At 44.6% G+C, this 23,165-nt stretch overlaps 1 protein-coding gene across 4 annotated transcripts in view; it reads left to right on the plus strand.

The window, feature by feature from the left end:
- CABIN1 (calcineurin binding protein 1) overlaps positions 1-23,165 on the plus strand; it is a 1,446,726-nt gene that overhangs the window by 139,964 nt on the left and 1,283,597 nt on the right. For all 4 annotated transcript variants that reach the window (XM_086942778.1, XM_086942776.1, XM_086942775.1 and 1 more), the window contains exon 6: positions 749-883. In XM_086942778.1, the coding sequence (XP_086798904.1) occupies positions 749-883 (135 nt within the window). The remainder of the gene's footprint in view (positions 1-748; positions 884-23,165) is intronic.

Genomic DNA, 23,165 nt, shown 5'->3' on the forward strand with positions numbered 1-23,165 from the left:
ATTTGCTGTTGGGCATCAGCTGGTGGGTGAAGCCCTCTGGATTCATCCTGGAGAGCCAGTCTTCAATCTGTGATTGTTTGTCATAGTTCCCAAAAAGGATCAATTCTTCTTTGGTTGGCTTGAGTTATGGTAGGTGCTTAACATCCTGAAACTAATGGGAGCAATTCGATATTTGAGTAGCTGAATGCCTCTAGAGGTTTTCATTTAGAGCTGCTTGTTATCACGCATACTAGGAGATCGTGATTGAGTAGTCAGTGAATAGCATTCCAAGACATTCTGTGTAGAGGTTGAAGATCGTGGGTGACAAAATGGAGCTTATGTGGTACTCTGTAGTATGAAGTATTTACTGGATTGTTGAGGTTCCTGTCTGGGTGAACTGATGGAGATTGGTGCAATGGGATGTGAGTCACTGAAGGCCCATATCTGGAAAAACACTTGTGAGTTTCCAGCATGTGGTACAGTGCTTGGTGACTGACTGTGTCAAAAGATGTGCAGAGGTTGAGAAGGATTAAGAAGTAAGGGTCATTCTTCTTGTTGATAAGGAGCGCAGCATTGACTTTCTGAGGTTAGTGGTCTTTGTGCTGTTGTGTGTTCTGAAGCCAGATTGATAGCACTGGAAAAGAGACTGCATCAAAAGGTCACAGTCCCTTGCTGGTCTGAGGTTTGATTCATTCACAGTTCCTTGCCATTCTGAGCTTTGATTCATGATTGAGGGTATCCGGCCTTATTCTCAAATTGTCGTTTTCAGGCTGTTCCATCCACAGATGAACGAGAAGGACTGAAACACCCTGGTTTAATGCTAAAGTACTCCACATACAAAAATCTGGCCCAACTAGCATCTCAACGTGATGATCTTGAGACGGCTATGGAGTACTACCTGGAGGTAAGGGGTTCATAGTAACTGTAGTTTGACTCTTAGAAGCTATATAACACTATTCCAAGGAAGAAATCATTTAACAAATTAGTTTTAAAATGTTTTAATCTGGGGAGGTATAATCAATATTTCTCATCTATACTGACTGAAACATAAGCAAACTTTAGAGTCATTGCGAAAAATTAGGGGGAAATTGGAAATGTGTAATACTGAAGGGATAATGTCTGCTTCATTTTAGGTGTCAAATATTCATGTCAGCCGCCCCTACCTCTTTAGTGCAGTTGCCGTGAATGGTTCGGTAGCAGCACTGCTAAAAAACAACCTTCTAGTTGCAGACACCAGAAGGATTTGTTTAAATCATTTTGGGTTAATGTGATGCACAGCACACTAATTTCCCAGTTAAAAAAACTGTTCCAGGGACCATGCAAAGACTGTATTCATGTAATTTCATCATGGTTTTCATCCACTGCTGTTGTGGCCCATCCTCACAAATGGGGTATTGTTTTTATCTGGAGAAATCTCTGCATGCTTGGTGGAAGGAATTTTGTGAATCCCTGCAGTTTACGGAAGTTTCCCGCACAGAAATTTGTGGACAATGTTTGATTTTAGCTGAAGGTTGAGGTTTGAAGGACATTCTGGGTAAGCAAAGGAAGAGGGATCCATGCAAGTAACACAGACCTGGACTACTTTTAGTGGCTAGTTTTTAGAAATGTCTGGGTTTGGTAGTTTTCACTGGTAGGCGGCAGTACCCAGACCCAAATTCTGCAGTTATCCACATTGCAAAATTGCTAATTTTACTTGGTAAAATGGATGTCTCCATGTTGCATTGTGGGGTCTTTCCAGTTGCGGGCAATTGATGAACCCACAGAAGTGGGGTGCCATTTGTATCAGAAGTGTGGAAACAATGTGTGGTAGGAATTTTGTGGATCCCTGCAGATAACAACTTTTTCCTCTCACAGAAGTGTGAGAAAGTCTGTGATTATAGTCAAATTCTAAGGTTTGAAGGGTATTCTGTGTTAAAAAAAGGAAGTGTGATCCCGTTGGTGTCTTGTTTTCAGAAGTGTCTGGGTTTGGTTGGTTTCGCCTAGTTGACGCTTGGGCCCGAATTCCACAGCTACCTACATCGTGAAAATGGTAACTTTATCATGCTGAAATGTCAAGTCTCCACGTTGCGTTTTGGGGCCTTTACTATTGCAGGCAATAGTCCCACCCACGCAAGTGGGTGCTGCTTTCATTACAAGTGTGTGAATACTGAATAGTAGAGCATTTGTTATTATTAATTTAATTTATCTCTATTTGTGGCTTCCAATTGTAAGCCAGTGTGGAAGAAAGAATTCATTATGCAAAATGTCTCTGAACTATACGATAGAATGGGTAACCCAAAATTCACAGTAGTATAAATAACCACGGCTCCTTAACCCAGTATCGTAAGAACATTTAAAAATTGAATAGGTTTCCTTCATACCCTTTGATCATTCATCCAATTTTACCATGAATTGCTGTGTGATCAGTACACAATGAAATATCATTTTAAGCTGCAGGAGAGTTTTTAGCTTTGAATAGCGCCTGCTTTTGTACAACCAACAAATAGTATGCATCCCTGCAACAAGAGCGGTCTGAAGGATGTAATGTTCTATCACTTTTGTAAGTCAGCCATTGTGCAGAAAGTGCAGATGAAAATGTCACCAGATGCTGTTTTTCCAACTTATTATGTTTTGATTTCAACAGTTAGTTTTTTTGGGAAAATCATGATCAGTCTGCATAATTTTGGAATTGTCTACTATGGGAAAGTGCCCATTTTTGCATGGTTACTCTCCTACTTTTTGCCTGATACATGATGCCAACTTGACTTAGTGTGCCCTTGGTTCCCTGCCAATCGGGCTCCCTGGGCCGGTGTTCTTTCACCAAACTGTACCTTTGACTCCACAATTGACACAATTCTAGGCCACCTATAAGTCCTTTGTAAAAGGTTCCTCTGGTACCAAGGTTCTTGTGAGCAGACAGGGGCTCTGAGGACTCCAGCATGTATTATGCCATCCTCGAAATCCTCACCTTAACACCCACATACTGCCATTGCAGGCTGCGTGTTTTGGTGCAGACCAAATTGAAAAGTCATCATGACACACATTCCTGTGTGTCATGCCCACCAACACTGCTTCTGGCATGGGTAAGTCACGCTTCTAGCAGGCCTTACAGCCCTAAAGACAGGGTGCACCATACTGCAGGTGAGGGCATAGCTGCAAGAGCAACATGACAATACATTGTCTGTTCCATGGACAGACATGACCATCACACCGCAATTTTTAACAATGCACTGACCTTTACAACGCATGCCTTTATTTTAAAGGCATGAATGGTAAAGGAATTTGCTTTTCAAATGAAAGTATTAGGTAAGTATGGATTTTGGGGTGGTATGGGTAATTTTAGGGTTTAGGGTGGCTATGGGTTTTGGGGTGGTATGGGTAATTTTAGGGTGGCTATGGGTTGTGAGGTGGCATGGTTAATTTGTGGGTTTATGGCAGGTATGGGTTTTGTAGTGGCATGAGTAATTTTTAAGTTTTAGGGTGGGTATGGGTTTTGAGGTGGCAAGGGTGATTTTAGTGTTTAGGGTGGCTATGGGTTTTGGGGTGCGAAGGGTAATTTTAAGGTTTAGGGTGGCTATGGGTTTTGGGATGGCACGGGTGATTTTAGGGTTTAGGATGGCTATGGGTTTTGGGGTGGCACAGGTCATTTTAGGGTTTAGGATGGGTAGGGGTTTTGGGGTGTCATGGGTAATTTTAGCGTTTTAGGGTGGGTAGGGGTTTTGGGGCTGGAAAGGGTAATTTTAGGGTGGCTATGGGTTTTGGAGTGGCGGGGGTAATTTGAGGGTGGGTATGGGTTCTGGGGTGGCATGGTTAATTTTTGGGTTTAGGGCAAGTGTGGGTTTTGTAGTGGCATGGGTAATTTTAGGGTTTAAGGTGGGTATGGGTTTTAGGGTGGCAAGGGTAGTTTATGGTTTAGGTTGGGTAGGGGTTCTGGGGTGGCAAAGGCAGTTTTAGGGTTTAGGGTGGGTAGGGATTTTGGGGTTACGAGGGTAGTTTTAGGGTGAGTAGGGGTCTTGGGGTGCATGGGTAATTTTAGGGTGGGTAGGGGTTGAGGGGCTGTTAGATTTATATATATATGGTTTTATATATTTCAACTGACATTATTGTGTGTGGAATATATAAATACATATATAGAAGTTTTTTTTTGTTTTACATGTATTTTCATGCATTACCATGCATGCCATGACTAAGAAATTGCAAGTATTTTAAAGGGAAATATAAATATATAATGTACACATAAATAGCCTTTACATTCACCTGTAAAATACTTATATTTTCAATCACAACTTTAACCACACATATGCTTTTACAAATCATGCTTTTACAACAAAATTCGTTGTAAAGGCATGCATTGTAAAGGTATATGCGTGGATAAAGTTTGCGCTGTAATGGTAAAGCATTGTAAAAACACTTGCGTTGTTACAACCGCGTTGTACAGGCATGCAATGTAATGGCATGCATTGTGGAGACCTACAATCCTATTCGAGGTACCCCGGCGCCATTGGGCCCAATGACCTCTGTACCCGGCTGCCCCTGTGCCGCTAGTGGTGCAGTACCTATCTGGTTTTGAACTTTGCCCTGTGTTGTCCCAAAGCCTGGGGAAGTAAGTAGAGTACTTACCTGCAAATCGTATAATATTGTTTTCCTCCATAGAATTGCATTGTAAGTTCATCTATTGCATTCAACTGTCTAATCTTATTGCAAAATCATGCAACTGCATTTGATTGGCGACTACAGAAAGCATTCTTAATACTGTAAAGTATACAACTGCATTTACAAAACATTACTGCATTATTGAAAAATATTGCTACATTTACAAACTGTACAACTTACCTGCACAAAGTGATTCTTGGTTCTAGTAATAACATTACAAAGTAACAACTTTTTGTACAAACTATTGGTCTGGATTCAGTCTTTGAGTGTGTGATAACATTTCTTCCCTGAGTGTGTACTATAAATGCTAAACACCATCTTCTGATAAGCCTAACTGCTTAGCCCAGCTACCCCTAACTTGAGTGTAAGGTATCATCTACTTTATCCTCTGCTATGCTTTTGGGGACTCACTGGACTCCGTGCACACTTGTGTGGGGTGTAGAAGGTGAGACGATTGTTGAGTCATCTGGTCTGGCTTTGTGGAGAGCTTTGTGAGCGTGGGTGAGGAGTTTTGAAGGTGATCCTTTTGCTGACTGCGAGCCAGTGCAGGTCCTTCAGGTGGGCGGTGATGTGGGTGTGGCGGGGGATGTTGAGGATGAGGCGTGCATAGGCGTTCTGTATGTGCTGAAGTCTTTTCTGGAGTTTGGCTGTGGTTCCTGCGTGGAGGGCGTTGCCGTAGTCCAGTCTGCTGCTGACGAGGGCCTGGGTGACCATAATTCTGGTTCCGGTGAGGATCCACTGTAGCAGGGTTTCCGTTCTCCCACAGAACTGTGCACAGAGATCTAGAACCTGGGTGAGTTAGGGTGACCCAAAACTCACCTTAGTTTCAGAAATCCCCTTACCAAGCTAGCTACAGTGTCTCATCGGTAGTAATAACTTCCCAATGACTTAGACAATCCAGAACATGAACTTAGGGTACCTCAGGTATCGTGGAACACATGAACACTCTTTCGTTATATAATCATTACAAACCGAAACTGGGAGGCAAAGAACACACGTGCAAGTTTGAAATGTTTATTTTTCAATGCAAAGTTCTCAAACGCAGTATCTTGTATAATATCAACATACATATTATAAAAATCAGAGTTAGCAGCATAGTCACTAATCCATAGTAAGCAAAAGGTTATAGCATGTTATGATGCAAAAATCTATAGAATTCTGTATCACCTATATTTCGCGCACCCTATTTAGCATATTATATTATATCTAAGAAGGTCTCATTTGGGTTCTAGCAGGGCGGGCCCATACCTCTAAATTTCAGTAGGAGTAGATCACATCAACAGCTACCAGCTCTCTGCATGCGAAGCATCAAGTGTGTTGATTCATTCCCTGTAACTCTATCTTAAACCCGAGTAAAGCCCAATGTTGGCAGCAACATTATTTGTGTTATGTCTAATGTGGTGCGAGAATCAGGCCTTCAGCAACCTTGTGTTAGGTTATTCTTAGAGGGTGCAGTTCTCAGTGTGCAGACATCTGTACCAAGTGTACCAAGCATGACTGATATCAGAGCAATAACATATTATTCTCAAATAAATCACATCTTTCGTCTAGGTTGAAAGCTACAATAACAATTTGGTGTTGTGTGCAAACTGAAGCCGAAGGAAAGTATGGTGTTTAAACATTTAATAAACTCATGCTAACTTAACACAATATATAGAAACGCAGTAACCATATGACAGCCCCCCAATGATCCGAGGACGGTCAAAAAAGGAAAAATTAAGCCAATACTATAATAAAGGCAAAACATGAAAGCAGAGTTCAATAATATTGAGCCAAGCTAAATGTATGTAAACGTATATAAAAATCAATAATACAAAATATGTATGAATGCCTATAGTGGCCACACAAAAAAAAAAAATATATATATATATATATATATATATATATATATATATATATATATATATATATATATATCTATATCTATATCTATATCTATCTTTCTTGAACTTGAGGCCATTTAGAAAATCATAGGCCCAGAACATTTAAAAGTCCAATGTTTGTAATAAAAAAGGCACCATTCAGAATTACTAAAAAGTCACGTGCCATTATAGTGAAAGTCTCCAAAGCCACTCATGGGTGGATAGAATATGCAAAATAGGTAGCCACAGCTTCCAACATGAAATCACTGTCATCATCCGAAAACAGTTCAGCCATCCAATTAAGCAATGGGAAAGAAAATACGTGCTCCTCCAGCACCGAATCCTCTAGCAACATCAGAGGACAACTCAGTGGGTTCTCGAGAACGCTATGTGCCAGAAAGTCATGCGCCGCTGCGAATATGTCCCACTGACCCATTAATCCATGCATCGCTGCCAAGGCCATAACCCTTTCACCAGAACAAACCAACTCGTGAGCAACTACGGAGCTCATCAGCTGATCAAAATCGACGTCAGGAGAAGTCGGTAAGCAAAGACACAAATCAATGGCCCAGTCGAAATCACAGCTCAGGCAATGAAACACAGGCTGGACACATGTGAAATAGGAAAATCGAAACGATAATCCAAAAGCCGTGCTTAAAGTCGCAAGCGGCAAGGAGCCATAGTAATCAAGCATCCGGTTGCGAAACAGCATCAGTAGGGGCTGAGCGTTTTCTTGCGCAGGATGGGCATCCATGTTTAATAAAGCAAAATATCACCAGCACGCCTGCAGCCAAAGGCAGCAAAACAGGGAATCCGCCAAACAAGCTTGCGAATATAGAATGAAAAAACGCAGGGATAATACCAAATACTTTTTCAAATGTAGTCACGAGACCACTGCTAACCAATTTAAAAAAATGTGCTAGGCCATTCGTGGAGGAGGCATTAAAGATTTGATGAACCAGCTCGCAGAAATGAAACGGCAAATCAGTATTTAAAAGCGCCTGCACCTCTGTGCGTGTGTTAGCTATGTGAAGGACATAAGTTTCGCGGGCCGAGCTCAGGGCCACTTCTTTTTGAGACAAAAGTGCTCTTATTCGGCTCAAACCATTGAACTCCGCTCTCAAGGTTGGTATTCTTGGCCAAATGGAAACATCTGAATTCCCATACGTGGGTGGATATAGCACGTTCTTGCAACACCCCACACGTTCTGATACAGTAACCACATATGCGATACCGACCATTAACCCACAACACGGTTCGTTGTTCAAGAGTAAATAACTACCGTTAGACAACAAAGTGAATGTGGAAACTATTGCAGGAACTGGTGTGCCTTTTAAAACACAGAGTAAGTTTGGTCTGTCCTGATTACAAGAACCATGTAATTGGATGTGCCTGCATATCAGTGAACGGTCAGGCGACTGTGTGCATTCTTCACCATTCAGATTCACTTCCTTTCCTTCTTTCAGACATCTGTATGTATATGGTAAAGACCATGTCTCATGTAGGAAAGCACTTCCCAGTGGTTCATATCGCCCTATAGCAGTATATCTCATACAATTTGTAAATTTATACAGAGCAAATGGTAAAGTAATAATACCATGGATAAGCCATGTAGCAGCAGCTGCCTCAGCCACAGAGAAGGGCAAAGATTCTAACTTCTCAATGTGTAACATAGAAAATGATGCATCTCGCATGGAAAGCATGCGCTGCTTGTCAGTCAAATTAAATGGGGCAAATAGTGATGAGACGTTCATATAACTCCAAGGCACCCCACCAGCCTTCAGAGTCTGTAGTGTCCAGGCAAACTGCATAACAGAACGCAATTGATTTTGACCATGATATAATACGGACACTTCATCATGCACAATGTCAACAACAGAAGAAACAATATTGTTTAATGTGTAAATTCGGGAAGAAAGCGTGTTAATACTGTTATCGACCACTGCAAGTACTTTTTCCAAATTTGCTTGGTCAATCGCCCTTAGGCGCTTAGCAGCCTCAATTTAAGACACTTTCCAAATTTCATTGTAAACAGCATAAATCCACCGTTTAGAACTACCCTTAGCTGGGCCTTTTATAAAATCATTCAAATCCATATTTTCAGTAAACTGAGACAGATGTAGTTTAACTGCAGCCAACGTGGAATGTTGTAACCATTTCTGACAGTTTCCCTACAGAGTAAGTGGTGACAGTATAATCAGTTTCAAAACGGGGATCTGGTCGCACTTGTGTGAACCCTTCAGCCAATCCCAGAAATCGACGTTGGCAAGAATCAGAACTCTTTTGCCACAACAGCCAACCCTTTGGATCCAAGCTGGATACATTAAAGGACGAATTGTGTATTAGAGATTGTATCTCATGAATAGACAATTCAAAAAAATTACCCCAACCTGACTATTCTTCTAATTCGGGGATAATGGGCGTGTTTAATTTTTTAGTAGTAGCCAATCCAAAGCATGTTGTTTGGGAAATAGTAGAATTTGGAAACAACATGTGATTCGGGATGAGACATGCACGGTGCAAAGCCTCAGTGCCTTGTACCTGCCAATCTTTGGTACCCCAAACCGATTTAAGGTCAATTATTCCTTTCCAGAACTCGTAGCCATCTAAAGCCAATCTGTCTAGAAAGGACTTCGAATACAGCAACTTTGTATCGGTAAGTCTAACTTTGGACATGGACTTTTTTGTCATTCTGAAATAAAAGGACTCAGGATTTGATTGATTGAAATCTGTAAAATAACTGTATTTTTTCAGAAATGTACTGGAGCTTCCAATTAAAGGAGCTGGGCAGTGCTCCCACTGCGTGTAATTCACAGCGACCCTCCTGGAATTCGTCTTATGGAGAAAATGATTACCATAATGTTGGAAGCAAAACAAATCACCATAATTAATAGAATCTAAACATAAGTCTTCAGCATCAAAAGCCGCATAGTATTTCAAATCAGAAAATAATGCTTCTACGATCTGAATATCCCAATCATCAGAACGTATATTTTGTTTATTCACATCTCCCATGTTTACTCTAAGCACATTCGGAACATTAATCACTTCTGTGGGCCCATGTATTTGAAATCTAACCGCATCCCACACAATCCCATCAAGGACAGGCCAAGCTGTAATGTTGACTGTATTTAAGTTTCGTTTCAGTCTGTGCGCTGAATGTGAAGAGGAAAGAGGGGCCAATGTTCCATTAAGGTACCGAATTCCTGTTCTTTCTTTAACGTAGTGACCATCGCTCAGGCGGAAAAAATAAAACACAAAACCAATTGACATAAAAAGGTAAAATGAAAATAGGATCAACCAAAGGTATGTCCAAGGGGGAATTAAAAAATGTTTTTTAAACAACGTGGCATATTTTGCAATAGTTGAGGGTTTCTTTGAAAGTTCCGAAACAGAGTTAAAAGAGAATCTGGATTGGTCGGCCAAACGAGTCTGCAAATCAGGCATCGATAAATCAGCAGGATAGGTGTAGTTCAGCTCATCAATGTTAGTAACAGGAATAGTATTTAATAAAGGACTGGATATGGCAGGCATCTCGAGGGACACCTCCTGTTCTGCACCAGATGTAATAGCCAGCACAGAGTGCCTCACCATGGAAGGACCGGATACAGCTGGTGTCATGCTATGAAGAATCGGCCACCCTGTGTGTCTTGACATTGTCAATAGAAATAAATCTGTTTTCCTTACGACCTGGAAGTGGTGGTAAAATGACTGTTCTTGTGCCCTTCACTCCAAGAACTCGAACCGGTGCACGATATGAGGGACCAAACTCTTTCTTGTTATCGATCTTCTCTCAAACCAGTTCTCCAACTTGGGGTAGCCAGCCAACTACCGGGATCTGCAACGCATCATCCGATGTGGAGGGCAAATGTTCCTTTGTTAGACTGTCTCTGGTCTTTTGTAGATCCTGTAAAACATTGCAATGTTCATCTACGTCAAAGGCCGAGGCCTGGGCCTTACAGTCTAAACCATCGAGGTCAGGGACGTACATCTTGATACCAAAGAGCATTTCGTACGGGGTCCGCCCACCCAGAGACCTTCTAGGGAGATTATTAAGCGCATGCTGCACGCCATTGAGGTGGGCTAACCAGTTTCTGCCAGTGCCTATAACTCGAGCTGTCAAAGATTGCTTTAAGTCGCGGTTCATTCGCTCAACTACACTATTGCCCTCGGGCCTGTAGGGACTCGAAAACTTGACTTGGACCCCCAACAAAACCATAGCATCCTTATACGCCTTAGAGGCGAAAGCCGGACCCTGATCCGAATGGAAGGTACCACAGGCAAAAATTCCCACAAAGACTCGCAAATCCTTAATGACAGTTCGTGAATCAGCGCACCGATGTGGCCATACCCACACAAAGCGTGTACATGAATCAACTGCTACTAAGATGTATTTGTACGCAGTATCAGAAGAAAATGGACCGCAGTGATCCAAGTAAACGCATCCAAGCGGTTTATTAGAGATGTACAACTGTGTCTGAGGCGGACGCGCAGCAGTTGAAGGCTTAATCTGCTGGCAAATGTCACATTGAAGGACATACACGCGCGTCTGTTTGTACAGTCCCCGCCACCAGAACCTTTGTTGTAGCTGAGTTACAGTGGCTGAGACGCCCGCATGCTCAGACGCCACACCTTCATGAGCCGCTGTAATCAAAGTAGCCCTGCGATCCGAGTTGGGAACTACACGTTCGCCAACATATGGAATTTTCACATAAGGAACCTTATCGGGACTTAAGTGGTATGTGTATTTAGAAGGGAACCCCGCAGGATATTTACTTCCCTTCTCTGTTGCAGCAACAGCTGCCAAGATGTCATCATCTATTTTGCTTTTGGACCTCGTGACTGCTGCAACTAAGTATTTTGATACCGCTGACTTCGCTGCTTCATCAGCAAGCGAATTACCCACAGCGTGGACCCCCACGCGCTGATGGCCGAGAGTATGAATCACAAACACGAGTGGCAACTTCTCTTTAAGTTCCGCCACTCGGACCCAGATCATTTTATGTTTTATTGTGCTACCTTTGGAATCACGAAAGTCATTCTGAATCCAAAAGAACAAGTTTTCATTGTAAGACTGGACACAGTAGTAAGAATCACTTATGATTAAAGTCGTCACACTTGGATCTGCGTACTCCAATGCAAGCATCAGAGCACGAAGCTCTGCTAATTGTGCGGTGCAGTCCCCAAGCGTCTGCGTGTGCATGACACTGGACTTGAACTCATCGTTCACCATGGCACCGACCACAATGGCGCATGCGGAAACGTAGGCATGTTTAGAGCCATGCGCAACCTGCGCCGAACCATCAGTGTAAATGATGCAATGGAAATCCTCCAACGGCCGCATTGCTAAAGGAGCAGGATGAACAAATTCATACTGTAAATACTCCTGCGATCGTAAAGTGGTGTCAAAAATAAACGTGACATCCTGGGATGTCAAGGATGCAGCTCACTGAATCCACCGAGGGTGCAAAGCTTTGGAATTAGGTACACTGGCTTTCGTAACTGCCTCCAAGGCAGGACACGGGGTAACAACCAACATGCGTTTTCCTTGTGACAGGGCACGGTCTTTAAGAATTGCCATCTGTACAGCCGTTAAAACTTTCTCCACAGTGGAAAAACGCAATTCAGCCGAAGTGTACAAGTGTGACTTGTAAGCAATAGGTACTGTATCTCCTTCATTAAAAGTCAGGTACGTGAAACCCACCGCCCCAGGGATAATTCTTATCACCAGGTTGGTCTGGTTATCACGAGTCTGTAAGTATTCAGAAGCGAGCAAATCAGCCTGCAAAGTCTGCAGAATGGCTGAATGCTCAGGCAGCCAGCATGATTTGGAGAAAGATGGTTGTATCAAAGCATACAAAGACTTGATACGCTGGGCATATTCCGGAATGTAAGTTCTCCCGAAATTCAAAAAACCCAGCAAAGATTGTAATTTTTTCAGTGTTGTCGGAGATCGCAATTGTGCGCATTTCTCCAGGAAGTGAGGTGCTAACCCTTTTCCCTCGTTGTTAAGCTCGTAACCGAGAAACAACACTGTGTACTCTGCAATGTGCGACTTTGCAAAGTTAAATTTGTAACCTATGTCAGCAAAGTTACAAATTTTGCTATTCACTCGACACAGATGCTCCTAAAGATCGTCGTCTGTCAGATAAATGTCATCCACATACTAACAGGCGACTGGGTCGATGCCCTCCAAAAGGGAGACAATGCGGGCGGAGAACACTCCAGGACTATTCTTATAGCCCATTGGGAGACGCCGAAACATTTTTTGCACACCGCCGCATGTGAAACTGGTCCATTGGGAACTTAGACCGTCTAATCTATGTGCATAAAAACCATTGGAAATGTCGAGCGTGGTTTTGAACCGTTTACGCTCAAGACTATTCACTAAAGCAGAGCCATGAGTATTCTGTACTGCGCAGTTACGGCAATGCGAGTTTAAATGCCTATAATCCAAAACCAAACGATATGAGCCGTCCGGCTTGTTTACAGTAAAAAGCGGGTTATTCATCGGTGACACACACGTTTCAATTACACCTTGATATTCCAATTGTTCAAGGATAGCCGCGACTGAAGCTTTGGCTTCACGCCGTATGGGATATTGAGGTTGAGGCTGCGGCTGAGACCATAAAGGAATCTCATGGCTTGGAGACAATTTATCCCAGCCACATTGATTGCGGTACACAGCCGGCGCAAGCGCCAGAGCCCACTCTTATGCAAAATGCAGCGCTTCCACTCTCGATACAGTGTGCACGAAACTGGGGAGGATCACCTCCTCCCCTCGCGGAGCTGCGAGAACAAAAGGTGGGGGCCAGTCAGCCTCCGAAAGCAAAATGTCATACGTAGACGAAAGATTTTCCCAAAATACCCCTTTTACAGTTCGCTGCATGTCACCTTCAATTAACAGGACAATTTCAAAAAGACGTTCAGGGGGAGCAACATGCGTATCAGCAGTTTCAATCACAACATAAGTGTCAGTCGCTGTCACCTTCAACAGTGGACGGAAGGCCTCTCTCACTATGGTAATCTCTGCCGTGCTGTCCAGCAAGGTCAGAGCCCACGTCAGATTCCGAAGCCGCGTTCGCACTATCTGGGGCATAACGGTGCGCAGTCAGGGCGGCGACTTTCTTCGTGGCAAACTATGGTCTCTTGAGCGTAGCGCCTTCCTGCTGCTCTCCACCGTTACGCGGGCGGGGCTGACCACGTCCTTGCTGGCCACCCCGGCCCCTGCCGCCCCCTGCCGCCCCCTCCACCACCGGTTGACGGAGCCGATGAATCCTGAAAGGAACGAGGAGAGCGTTGGTCAGAAGCCTGAAACCTCTCAGGTGATTTAATCATCGCGCGGTCGCGCAAATCATAAACACGATCTGACTGCGCAGGCAACGGAGACGCAGGAGCAGAAACCTGTGTTTGTTGTTGTTGTTGCTTACCCTGATTCTGCTTTTTAGGCCAATTCTGTTTCTTGGACTTAGGTTGACCACTAGTTTCCGAAGACTGACCCTGGGGCTTCTTTTTCTCTTTATCAGGAAAAGCTTTAAGCCCCTTTGCATTGCAGCCAACCGTTTTATAAGCAGCCACAATAATCCTTGCCAACTGACGGGGTCTCTCGGCCTCGGGAACTAACGCCAATGCGTTAGCAACCTGAAAGTTCACTGCATCCCCCTTGACATTCGCAAGGATCAGATCGCAAACTACATCAAAGGTGCCACACAGGCGCATACCCAATTCGACCGCCGACTCCGGTCCGTGTTCATCCTGAACACGTTTAAGGACCGCACCCAGATTGGTCACAGACGGGGTACCATAGCACCTCGAATAGACCGCTGCAAAAGTCTTACCCCAGGTCTCACAGTCAACAAGTTCAGGTGCCAAATCTTTCGGTAAACTTAGTGTAAGAATCCTGTGCTTATCACCAGGACTCGTGTTGGGAAACACAGCTTCCAGCTGGCCGAATTTCTCAGCAAGCCAGAACGGAAAATCATCCGTGTCCTGGGGCTTTTTGCCCATCACGGAATTCACCATGGCAGGATTGATTTTCAAACCAGCCTGTTCTGCACGAAGCTGTGCACCCTTAGGGGCTATGTCCTGAACATTACGGCTAGTGTAATGAACAAGCGCTCTAATCACTGCCACTGCGACTTCATGAAGCCGCCGCAGATCAGCCACGTTACAAGTGGCGCGATTAGGGTGAGGAGTGAATCCAGCCAAAGCGGGCCAAGGAGTGCCCGGAATGGACAAAGGACCTAACCTCGGAGCGGTTAAAGCGTGTGGTAGGGCGCCACCAAACCAAACTCCATGCTGCCAAGCATCAATAGGAACTTCCAGTGCCCTGTACGGAGCATACGCAACCGGTACAGCTGAAGCAGTGTATGAATGGAACACTCCAGAATTAGCGTCCACTGCCGGAAATGTCACCCACGAATAAAACAGTTCGTACGGGTAAGCATGTTCCGCACTCACCACCAGAACCACAGCCAAGCCGTCCACAGGGACATTATAAGCCCGCAAGTGGTCACGCACCGCAATGCGACTATGTTGCGGGATGTCCACGGGTTGTGCCATGTCAGCACCGGAAAGAGAGAAAACAAAGACTACTTTGTAGCACAACTGTGTAGTAATTCAAGGAAACCGTTTTTAGATAGATTCAAGCTTGAAAAGACCTATTTCAAAAATAGGTAGGTTTTCCGACACTGCCGTTTTCCGGAAACGGGAATGAAGGCGTTAAGGTTTGAATGATATACTACTCGAGTGTCATGATATAAGGCCAACAATGTATGGGCGCCATGTAGCAGGGTTTCCGTTCTCCCACAGAACTGTGCACAGAGATCTAGAACCTGGGTGAGTTAGGGTGACCCAAAACTCACCTTAGTTTCAGAAATCCCCTTACCAAGCTAGCTACAGTGTCTCATCGGTAGTAATAACTTCCCAATGACTTAGACAATCCAGAACATGAACTTAGGGTACCTCAGGTATCGTGGAACACATGAAAACTCTTTCGTTATATAATCATTACAAACCGAAACTGGGAGGCAAAGAAAACACGTGCAAGTTTGAAATGTTTATTTTTCAATGCAAAGTTCTCAAACGCAGGATCTTGTATAATATCAACATACATATTATAAAAATCAGAGTTAGCAGCATAGTCACTTATCCATAGTAAGCAAAAGGTGATAGCATGTTATGATGCAAAAATCTATAGAATTCTGTATCACCTATATTTCGCGCACCCTATTTAGCATATTATATTATATCTAAGAAGGTCTCATTTGGGTTTTAGCAGGGCGGGCCCATACCTCTAAATTTCAGTAGGAGTAGATCACATCAACAGCTACCAGCTCTCTGCATGCGAAGCATCAAGTGTGTTGATTCATTCCCTGTAACTCTATCTTAAACCCGAGTAAAGCCCAATGTTGGCAGCAACATTATTTGTGTTATGTCTAATGTGGTGCGAGGATCAGGCCTTCAGCAACCTTGTGTTAGGTTATTCTTAGAGGGTGCAGTTCTCAGTGTGCAGACATTTGTACCAAGTGTACCAAGCACGACTGATATCCGAGCAATAACATATTATTCTCAAATAAATCACATCTTTCGTCTAGGTTGAAAGCTACAATAACAATTTGGTGTCGTGTGCAAACTGAAGCCGAAGGAAAGTATGGTGTTTAAACATTTAATAAACTCATGCTAACTTAACACAATATATAGAAACGCAGTAACCATATGACACCACCTGTAGATCTTGCAGAGCATGCGGAGGGTGTTGACGCAGGAGGAGGAGACGGTGTTGACTTGCTGGGTCATTGAGAGCAATAAGTCCAGGATGAACCCCAGGTTGCGTGCATGGTTGGTGGGTGTGGAGGCAGCACCCAGAGCTGCTGGCCACCAGGAGTGGTCCCAGGCGGAGGGGGTGTAGCTCAGGATGAGGACCTCTGTCTTGTCTGAGTTGAGTTTCAATTGGCTGTTCTGAATCCAGTGGGCGATGGTCTTCATTCCTTCGTGGAGGTTGGTTTTGGCGGTGGAGGGGTTCTTAGTGAGAGAGAGGATCAGCTGAGTGTCGTCGGCATAGGAGACGATGTTGAGGTTGTGCGAGCGGACGATGTTGGCGAGTGGTGCCTTGTAGACGTTGAAGAGTGTCGGGCTGAGGGACAATCCTTTGGGTACACCGCAGATGATCTTGGTGGCTTCCAAACGGAATGGGGGGAGGGGAACGTTCTGGGTTCTGTCAGTGAGGAAGGAGGTCGTCCCATCCTTTTAAGTCCAAGTCCAAGCTCATGCGGTTCTTGGTAGATTATTCAATGGACTACCCTTCTGAGAATGAAGATCCCAACTCAGAAGATGATTTTAGTGATGTAGAGGACAGCCCCCAACCTCGTTCACTAAATTGGTAGAACAGAATCCCTGAGCCTCTCACTACAAGGGTAGTACTCACAGCACCTAGAACGAACGTGGGTGGGTCAGGCCCTGAAGAGATCACTGAGGACAGCCTCAGTGAAGGGGACATCCCTCTAGCAAGGTTGACCAAAAGACTTGACCTAGAATCCAAACTCTAGAAAAAGAGATAGCAGAGAATGCCTTACCTCCCGTCAAAGGTGGCAGCAACATAAAAGCTAGGAAAAGACACAGTTCATATTATTCCAATATCCCCAAAGGTATTGTCTCCAAATATGAGGAAGGTGATGATATCACCAAAAGGTTCACAGCCTTTGAGAGAGCTGGTAACTGCAGAGACAGACTTCTGACCCTCACTGGTCTAGATACTGAGTCCTCCGACCTTGTGAACAGTACCCTGATTGAGGGCTTTGGACTCTTAACTGAGGAGTATAGGATTAGAATCAGGGAGGCTCACAAAACCCCAAGCCAATCCTGGGTTGACTTCATAGACTACTCAGTAAAAGCACTAGATGGTTGGGAACTGGAAGTGATGTCCAGGACTATGTTAGACTATATAATCTGTTGATGAAAGAACACATGTTTAGTAATTGAACAAATGATAAGTTATATTTGTATTTGGTAGACCCAGGTCAAATTTCTCCCCAAGAATTGGAAATGAAGGATGACCATTAGGTCACTACTAAGGTGACCAGATGAAATGGGGTACCAAACCTTCCCTGGGGAAAGAGCGTGATCCTTCCCTAAAGATAAAAAAAACAAGAGTCTTCTAAAGGGCCCCAAACACCTATTTAGGATTGTGGGCCTCAGAAGTCTTCACTCCTCTGTGGGTATAAGGGTAAAAATGTTGATCCCCTAATTGCCTGATGTCGCAGCTATAAGCAGGTTGGACACCAAACTGGAAATTCTGCCTGTCCAAACGAGAATGCCTCTAGTCCACCTCTAGTTAGCACTGGTGTGGAAAATCTCTAGATGGGATCAACAGTGTGCCCAGTGCAAATAAGGGTCCACACTGAAACTGTTCTGGTTTCTGAAAGGGAGGGAAAGTTTGCCACTTTATCTGCCCCCCTAACTTAAAGAGATACTTGCAATACCCCTTTGTTAATGGGACTAGAATAGAAGCTCTGAGGGATACAGGTGCGGATGTCTGATGGAACAACGCAGAGAATTCCTTCCCATGCCTTCACCATGCTTCTACAATCCATGCCTCTACCACACGTTGTGTGTTCTCTCTCTCTCTCTCTCTCTCTCTCTCTCTCTCTCTCTCTCTCTCTCTCTCTCTCTCACCTACTGACACACAAAACCTGTGGTAAAGGCAAGCATTGTAAAAGCATATACATTCTAAAAAATATATATAACAGTGGCAGGGACCTGTTTTGGGCTCCTGCGAGGGTTAAAACCTCTTCTAGGTGTTTTTTAATTTGAAAATTTGCTAAACCATTGTTCAGGTTGCGAATTTATCAAGACTGGACTATGGTAACTCTCTTTATCTTGGCGCCAACAAGTCCAGTATCTGGAGCCTGCAGAGAATACAGAATGCAGCTGCCCGCATTCTTCTGACGCTTCCGAAATCTTGCTCCGTATCTCAATCTCTACCTAAACTACATTGGTTGCCAGTTGAAAAAAGAAAGCAGTTTAAAATGCTTCGCGTGGCACACAGGATTCTGACCCAACAAGCACCATTGGGGCTGGCCAATTTGCTAACATTCTATGCACCTCGGTGTACTTTAAGATCAACCGATCAAGGTCTGGTTTGTATTCCTTGAGTCTTAAGAGCCAGAGCTGGAGGCCGCTCCTTTCGTACTCTTGCAGCTAAACTTTGGAACTCGCTCCCAGTTTCTATCAGAGGGATCCAGAATCATCTTGCATTTCGTAAAGCCATAAAGACATGGCTCTTTCCGTAGTAACTCTTTCCCTCCTTGCTTAGCCTCAAGTCTTTGGTTGCGCTGGGACGCCCCATTGCTGGGGCAGCCAGGCACATTACAAATCTGATAATAAATAACTATATACACACACAATGTACACATATCCCCCCCAGCCCCCCCCCCCACACCCTTGAACTTACCTCTAATGGTTGGTAAAAGCATGAGTTGTAAAGGCAGATATGTTGTGGAAACGTGCTAAAAAATGCGTGGTGAAGGCACAACGTGGTAAAAACCTTGATGTAAAGATGGTTTTCCTACAGGTACCAGTGCCACTATGATGAGAGATACACTGGTTTCCCCACGGCAATATCTGACTGGAGAATTGTATCCCGTCACCAATGCTGACACTGCCACAACAGACCACACCATGGTCACAGTGACATTAGACCTTAGACATTAGAACGAGGATTCCCTGACGCGGGCTCAGCATCCGGTATTGGACTGTGGGGAGTGGCGCTGGGAGGAGTTGCAACACTTGAGTGAGGTCGCATAGGTTCGGGATAGGTTAGAGCGGTTTACGTTAAGATCCTGTCGCCAACTTCTACAATGGGTGGGAGACAGATCCGTGTGCCTCCTTGCCTGGCTTCTTGGACTGAAGGTCCAGCACTCTGTCATTCTACACCTCCGTACTTCTCAAGGTCAAGAAGTGTTCGAGGCATGTGTGCTGCTGAATTCATGTCTGTGCATAGATCGCCGCCTAGTGTTGGGTCCGGATGATTGCACATTGTTGTCCTGGAAGAGTCTTCGAAGTATCACGAGATAGGTGGCTCCTCCCCTGGACTACAGTGCGCATGGGCATCCTCTCCATCCTCAGATTGTTTTTTTCTGCCATTGGGTTCGGATGTACTCCAAGTTCGGAATCGAAGAAAAAAAAACTTTTCTAAAAGGCCAAAAGGCCTTCGGACTCGTCTGTATTGTTTTCGATCGGTGCCAACAGCTTTATTAACAGATTATTCACTCAGGACGTCGAATCGGGCCAAGGGCCTTCTCGATGCCAAGAAGACCGGGCGTCGGGGGAGGAGGAACATGGCGGCGGCAGGCTAACGGCTGCTGCGAGGCTCTGAACCCAAAACGCCCCGGGACGAGTGTTTGGCCGGTCTTTATGTCTTAGAACCCGGATAATCATAGCTAAACAACTGGTGAGATGGACGGTTATTTCTTCGCCGATTTTTAATGCATACCGCTGAATTTTCCCCGTTCTTCTCTTCTTCGGAGATTTGAGTCACGGTGAATACGGAGGCACTAGGACCCTGCGTGGTGATCTGGTCGGGATGTGAGAGCGAAGGTACGCAACGGAGCAAGACACCGGACAGCTGTACCGAATTCCGAGCAAGGAAAGTAGCGACCTACAGAAGCAGGGAAAAAGCAGCAATGGCTCGTCTGCAGAGAAGGGCGCAGAAAACACCAGACTCAGGGTAAGCTGCTGCGACATATGGCTGCGCTCGAGATTAGCTTTTTTGTGTCGAGCGAGTACCCCAGTGTCTCGGGATTCCTTTTCAGCAGTATTTAGAAGCGGTGTAGTGGGTGATTGTATGGAGGCAGACAGAAGCATAATTGACCCCCAGAATGCTAATATCACCCCAATAGAAGCTACTAAGAGAGGAGAAACGTTAGAGGGGGCTGCTTCAACTGTTCATTCCGCAGAACTACCCCTAAAGCAAGTTACCGCTACTAAAGAGAAAAGAGGAGAAGTAAAGAACCGTTACCAGCTACGATCTAAGCAAGAGCTTAAGAAGAAGGGGGTTCTCAATTCCATTGATTCAGCTGAGAGAGAGTGTAGTGGGCCGGTACCTATTTCGCCCTACAAACAAAACAGGAAAGGGGGGGGCAAAAAGAGGGAAGTCCAAAGGGATAAAGCAAACGCAAGTACCCAAAGGCACCCCCTCGCTAAAAAGTTACTTCAATATAATGGAGCAGGCTTTGAACTCTAAGGAGAGCATTACAGGAACTACGGGAGTTGACATAAGTTTACATGGAACTGAGAAGTCCACAATAGATGAAACTACCAAGTCCACTATAACATCAGCCCCCTCACTTCTATCTACTTTTTCTTTGAGTAATAAGTATGCTGTTTTGGACTCAATTCATCCTGGAGAGGGGTCAGGGGGAATTACACAGGAATTCTCTAGGCAAAATCTTGAGTTAGATATAGATATCTTACCGAATGCTGTACGAACGATACAAAATGTTCCCCCTCCTTTGGAAGATTTCGCGGCCATGGATGCAGTAGAATTTCCCCTAAATAGTTCTCTGCCTCCACCTAACTCTGGCTCGGGAAAACATGGCTTAACTTCACATCCTGATGAGACAGCTGGAAGGTATGGAGCAGAAAAAGAAGAGGATAGACTGGGTTCCCTATTGCATAAGTTGAGAGACGATTTATTGGGAAAATTTGAGATTTCTGAGAAGAACCAGAGAGGCTTACATGATAGATTTGACCTTCTGGAGGCCAAAATTGAAGGTATTAATGCTAGAACTAGTGTCCTAGAAGGCAAAGTGACAGCCCTTTCAGAGACCTCTAAAGGAAACTCTAAAGACATAGAAGCCCTAAAAGCGCAGAATCGTACCTTAACAATGGACCTGTAAAGGTTGGAAACCCAAAGCCGACGCAACAACTTGAGGATCCTCAAAATTCCTGAAGGGGTTGAAGTTGAGGACATAAAGGGGTTCGTATGTAGACTGCTTTGTGAGGATATCTTAAAGGATCGTCCTGATATCAATCTGGAAGCTGAGATCCAGCGAGTCCACAGAGATCCATTTAGGTTACACCCCGATCGTAAAGCACCTAGGAAGATTCTGGTGTACTTCGAGACTTAAAGTGTTAAAGAATTGATCCTCACTAGATGTCTGTCACGTACTTCTTTACATTTCCGAGCCAATCCCTATCAAATAAGGTCAGATATAGGTGGAAAAACTGCTCAAAGACAATGGGAGCTTGGCTCTAGAATGCCAGAACTGCGCTCAATGGGGGCGCAGGTACAAATGAAATTCCCAGCTCTCCTCAAAATAATGTGGAATAATAAAATGTTTACGTGCCATTTCCCAGAGGAAGCTGATGCAATATTAGCTAGGATGAAAGAGCAGAAAGAATAACTGCATCATCATTTAAATTAATTCTATTAAAGAATGGTTAGATAATAAAAAGGTGGAGAAAGGGTGATGGTGTGGAAAATGGGAAATGGGAAATAAAAATAAAAATAAAAAAAGGTGTGGTGTCCAAGGAGGGGAAAAATAAAAAAATAAAAAATAAATAAAAAAATAAATAAAAGACCAATACCTAATTATATGTAGGCGGGCGTCAGAGGTACAGGGTCTCCTAGGGCGTAATTACGCCAATCAGGAGGGTAGGGTTCCTCGGGGGAGGGAGGGGAGGGTTCACAGGGGAGAGGGAAAAAAACAGATAAAGTCCTCATTTGCCATAAATCTTTATTCTTCTAAATTCAAATGTTACTATAGGTCACTATGGTCATTACTGGCCGTATACGGAAGGGTATGCAAAAACAACAGGTGATGGACCGAATGTGGATCAATGTCACACACTCACCCCAGTCCAAAGATCTGGGCCCAAATCCATCGTTTTTTTGCACTCCACACCACCCTGGGTTAGACAATGGCGATATGCAAATCAGCTCTGACCCTGTGCCCCATGGGAACAGTCCAGTCTGAACTACAAAAGCCATGTCCTTCCCAGAACGGAATCAAGCATCCGAGGACCGGACCGGTTTCGAGGTAACACCTCTCATCAGCCCGGCTAGCTTGACTCCAGTGGTGTGGAGTGCCTGGGACCCACGTCTGGGCATCCCCAGCGCACTTAGGGCGGAATATGCAAAAACAACAGGTGATGGACCGAATGTGGATCAATGTCACACACTCACCCCAGTCCAAAGATCTGGGCCCAAATCCATCGTTTTTTTGCACTCCACACCACCCTGGGTTAGACAATGGCGATATGCAAATCAGCTCTGACCCTGTGCCCCATGGGAACAGTCCAGTCTGAACTACAAAAGCCATGTCCTTCCCAGAACGGAATCAAGCATCCGAGGACCGGACCGGTTTCGAGGTAACACCTCTCATCAGCCCGGCTAGCTTGACTCCAGTGGTGTGGAGTGCCTGGGACCCACGTCTGGGCATCCCCAGCGCACTTAGGGCGGAATATGCAAAAACAACAGGTGATGGACCGAATGTGGATCAATGTCACACACTCACCCCAGTCCAAAGATCTGGGCCCAAATCCATCGTTTTTTTGCACTCCACACCACCCTGGGTTAGACAATGGCGATATGCAAATCAGCTCTGACCCTGTGCCCCATGGGAACAGTCCAGTCTGAACTACAAAAGCCATGTCCTTCCCAGAACGGAATCAAGCATCCGAGGACCGGAC

The sequence above is a fragment of the Lissotriton vulgaris genome, chromosome 11 (assembly GCF_964263255.1).
Source record: "Lissotriton vulgaris chromosome 11, aLisVul1.2, whole genome shotgun sequence".
Classification (NCBI taxonomy): domain Eukaryota; kingdom Metazoa; phylum Chordata; class Amphibia; order Caudata; family Salamandridae; genus Lissotriton; species Lissotriton vulgaris.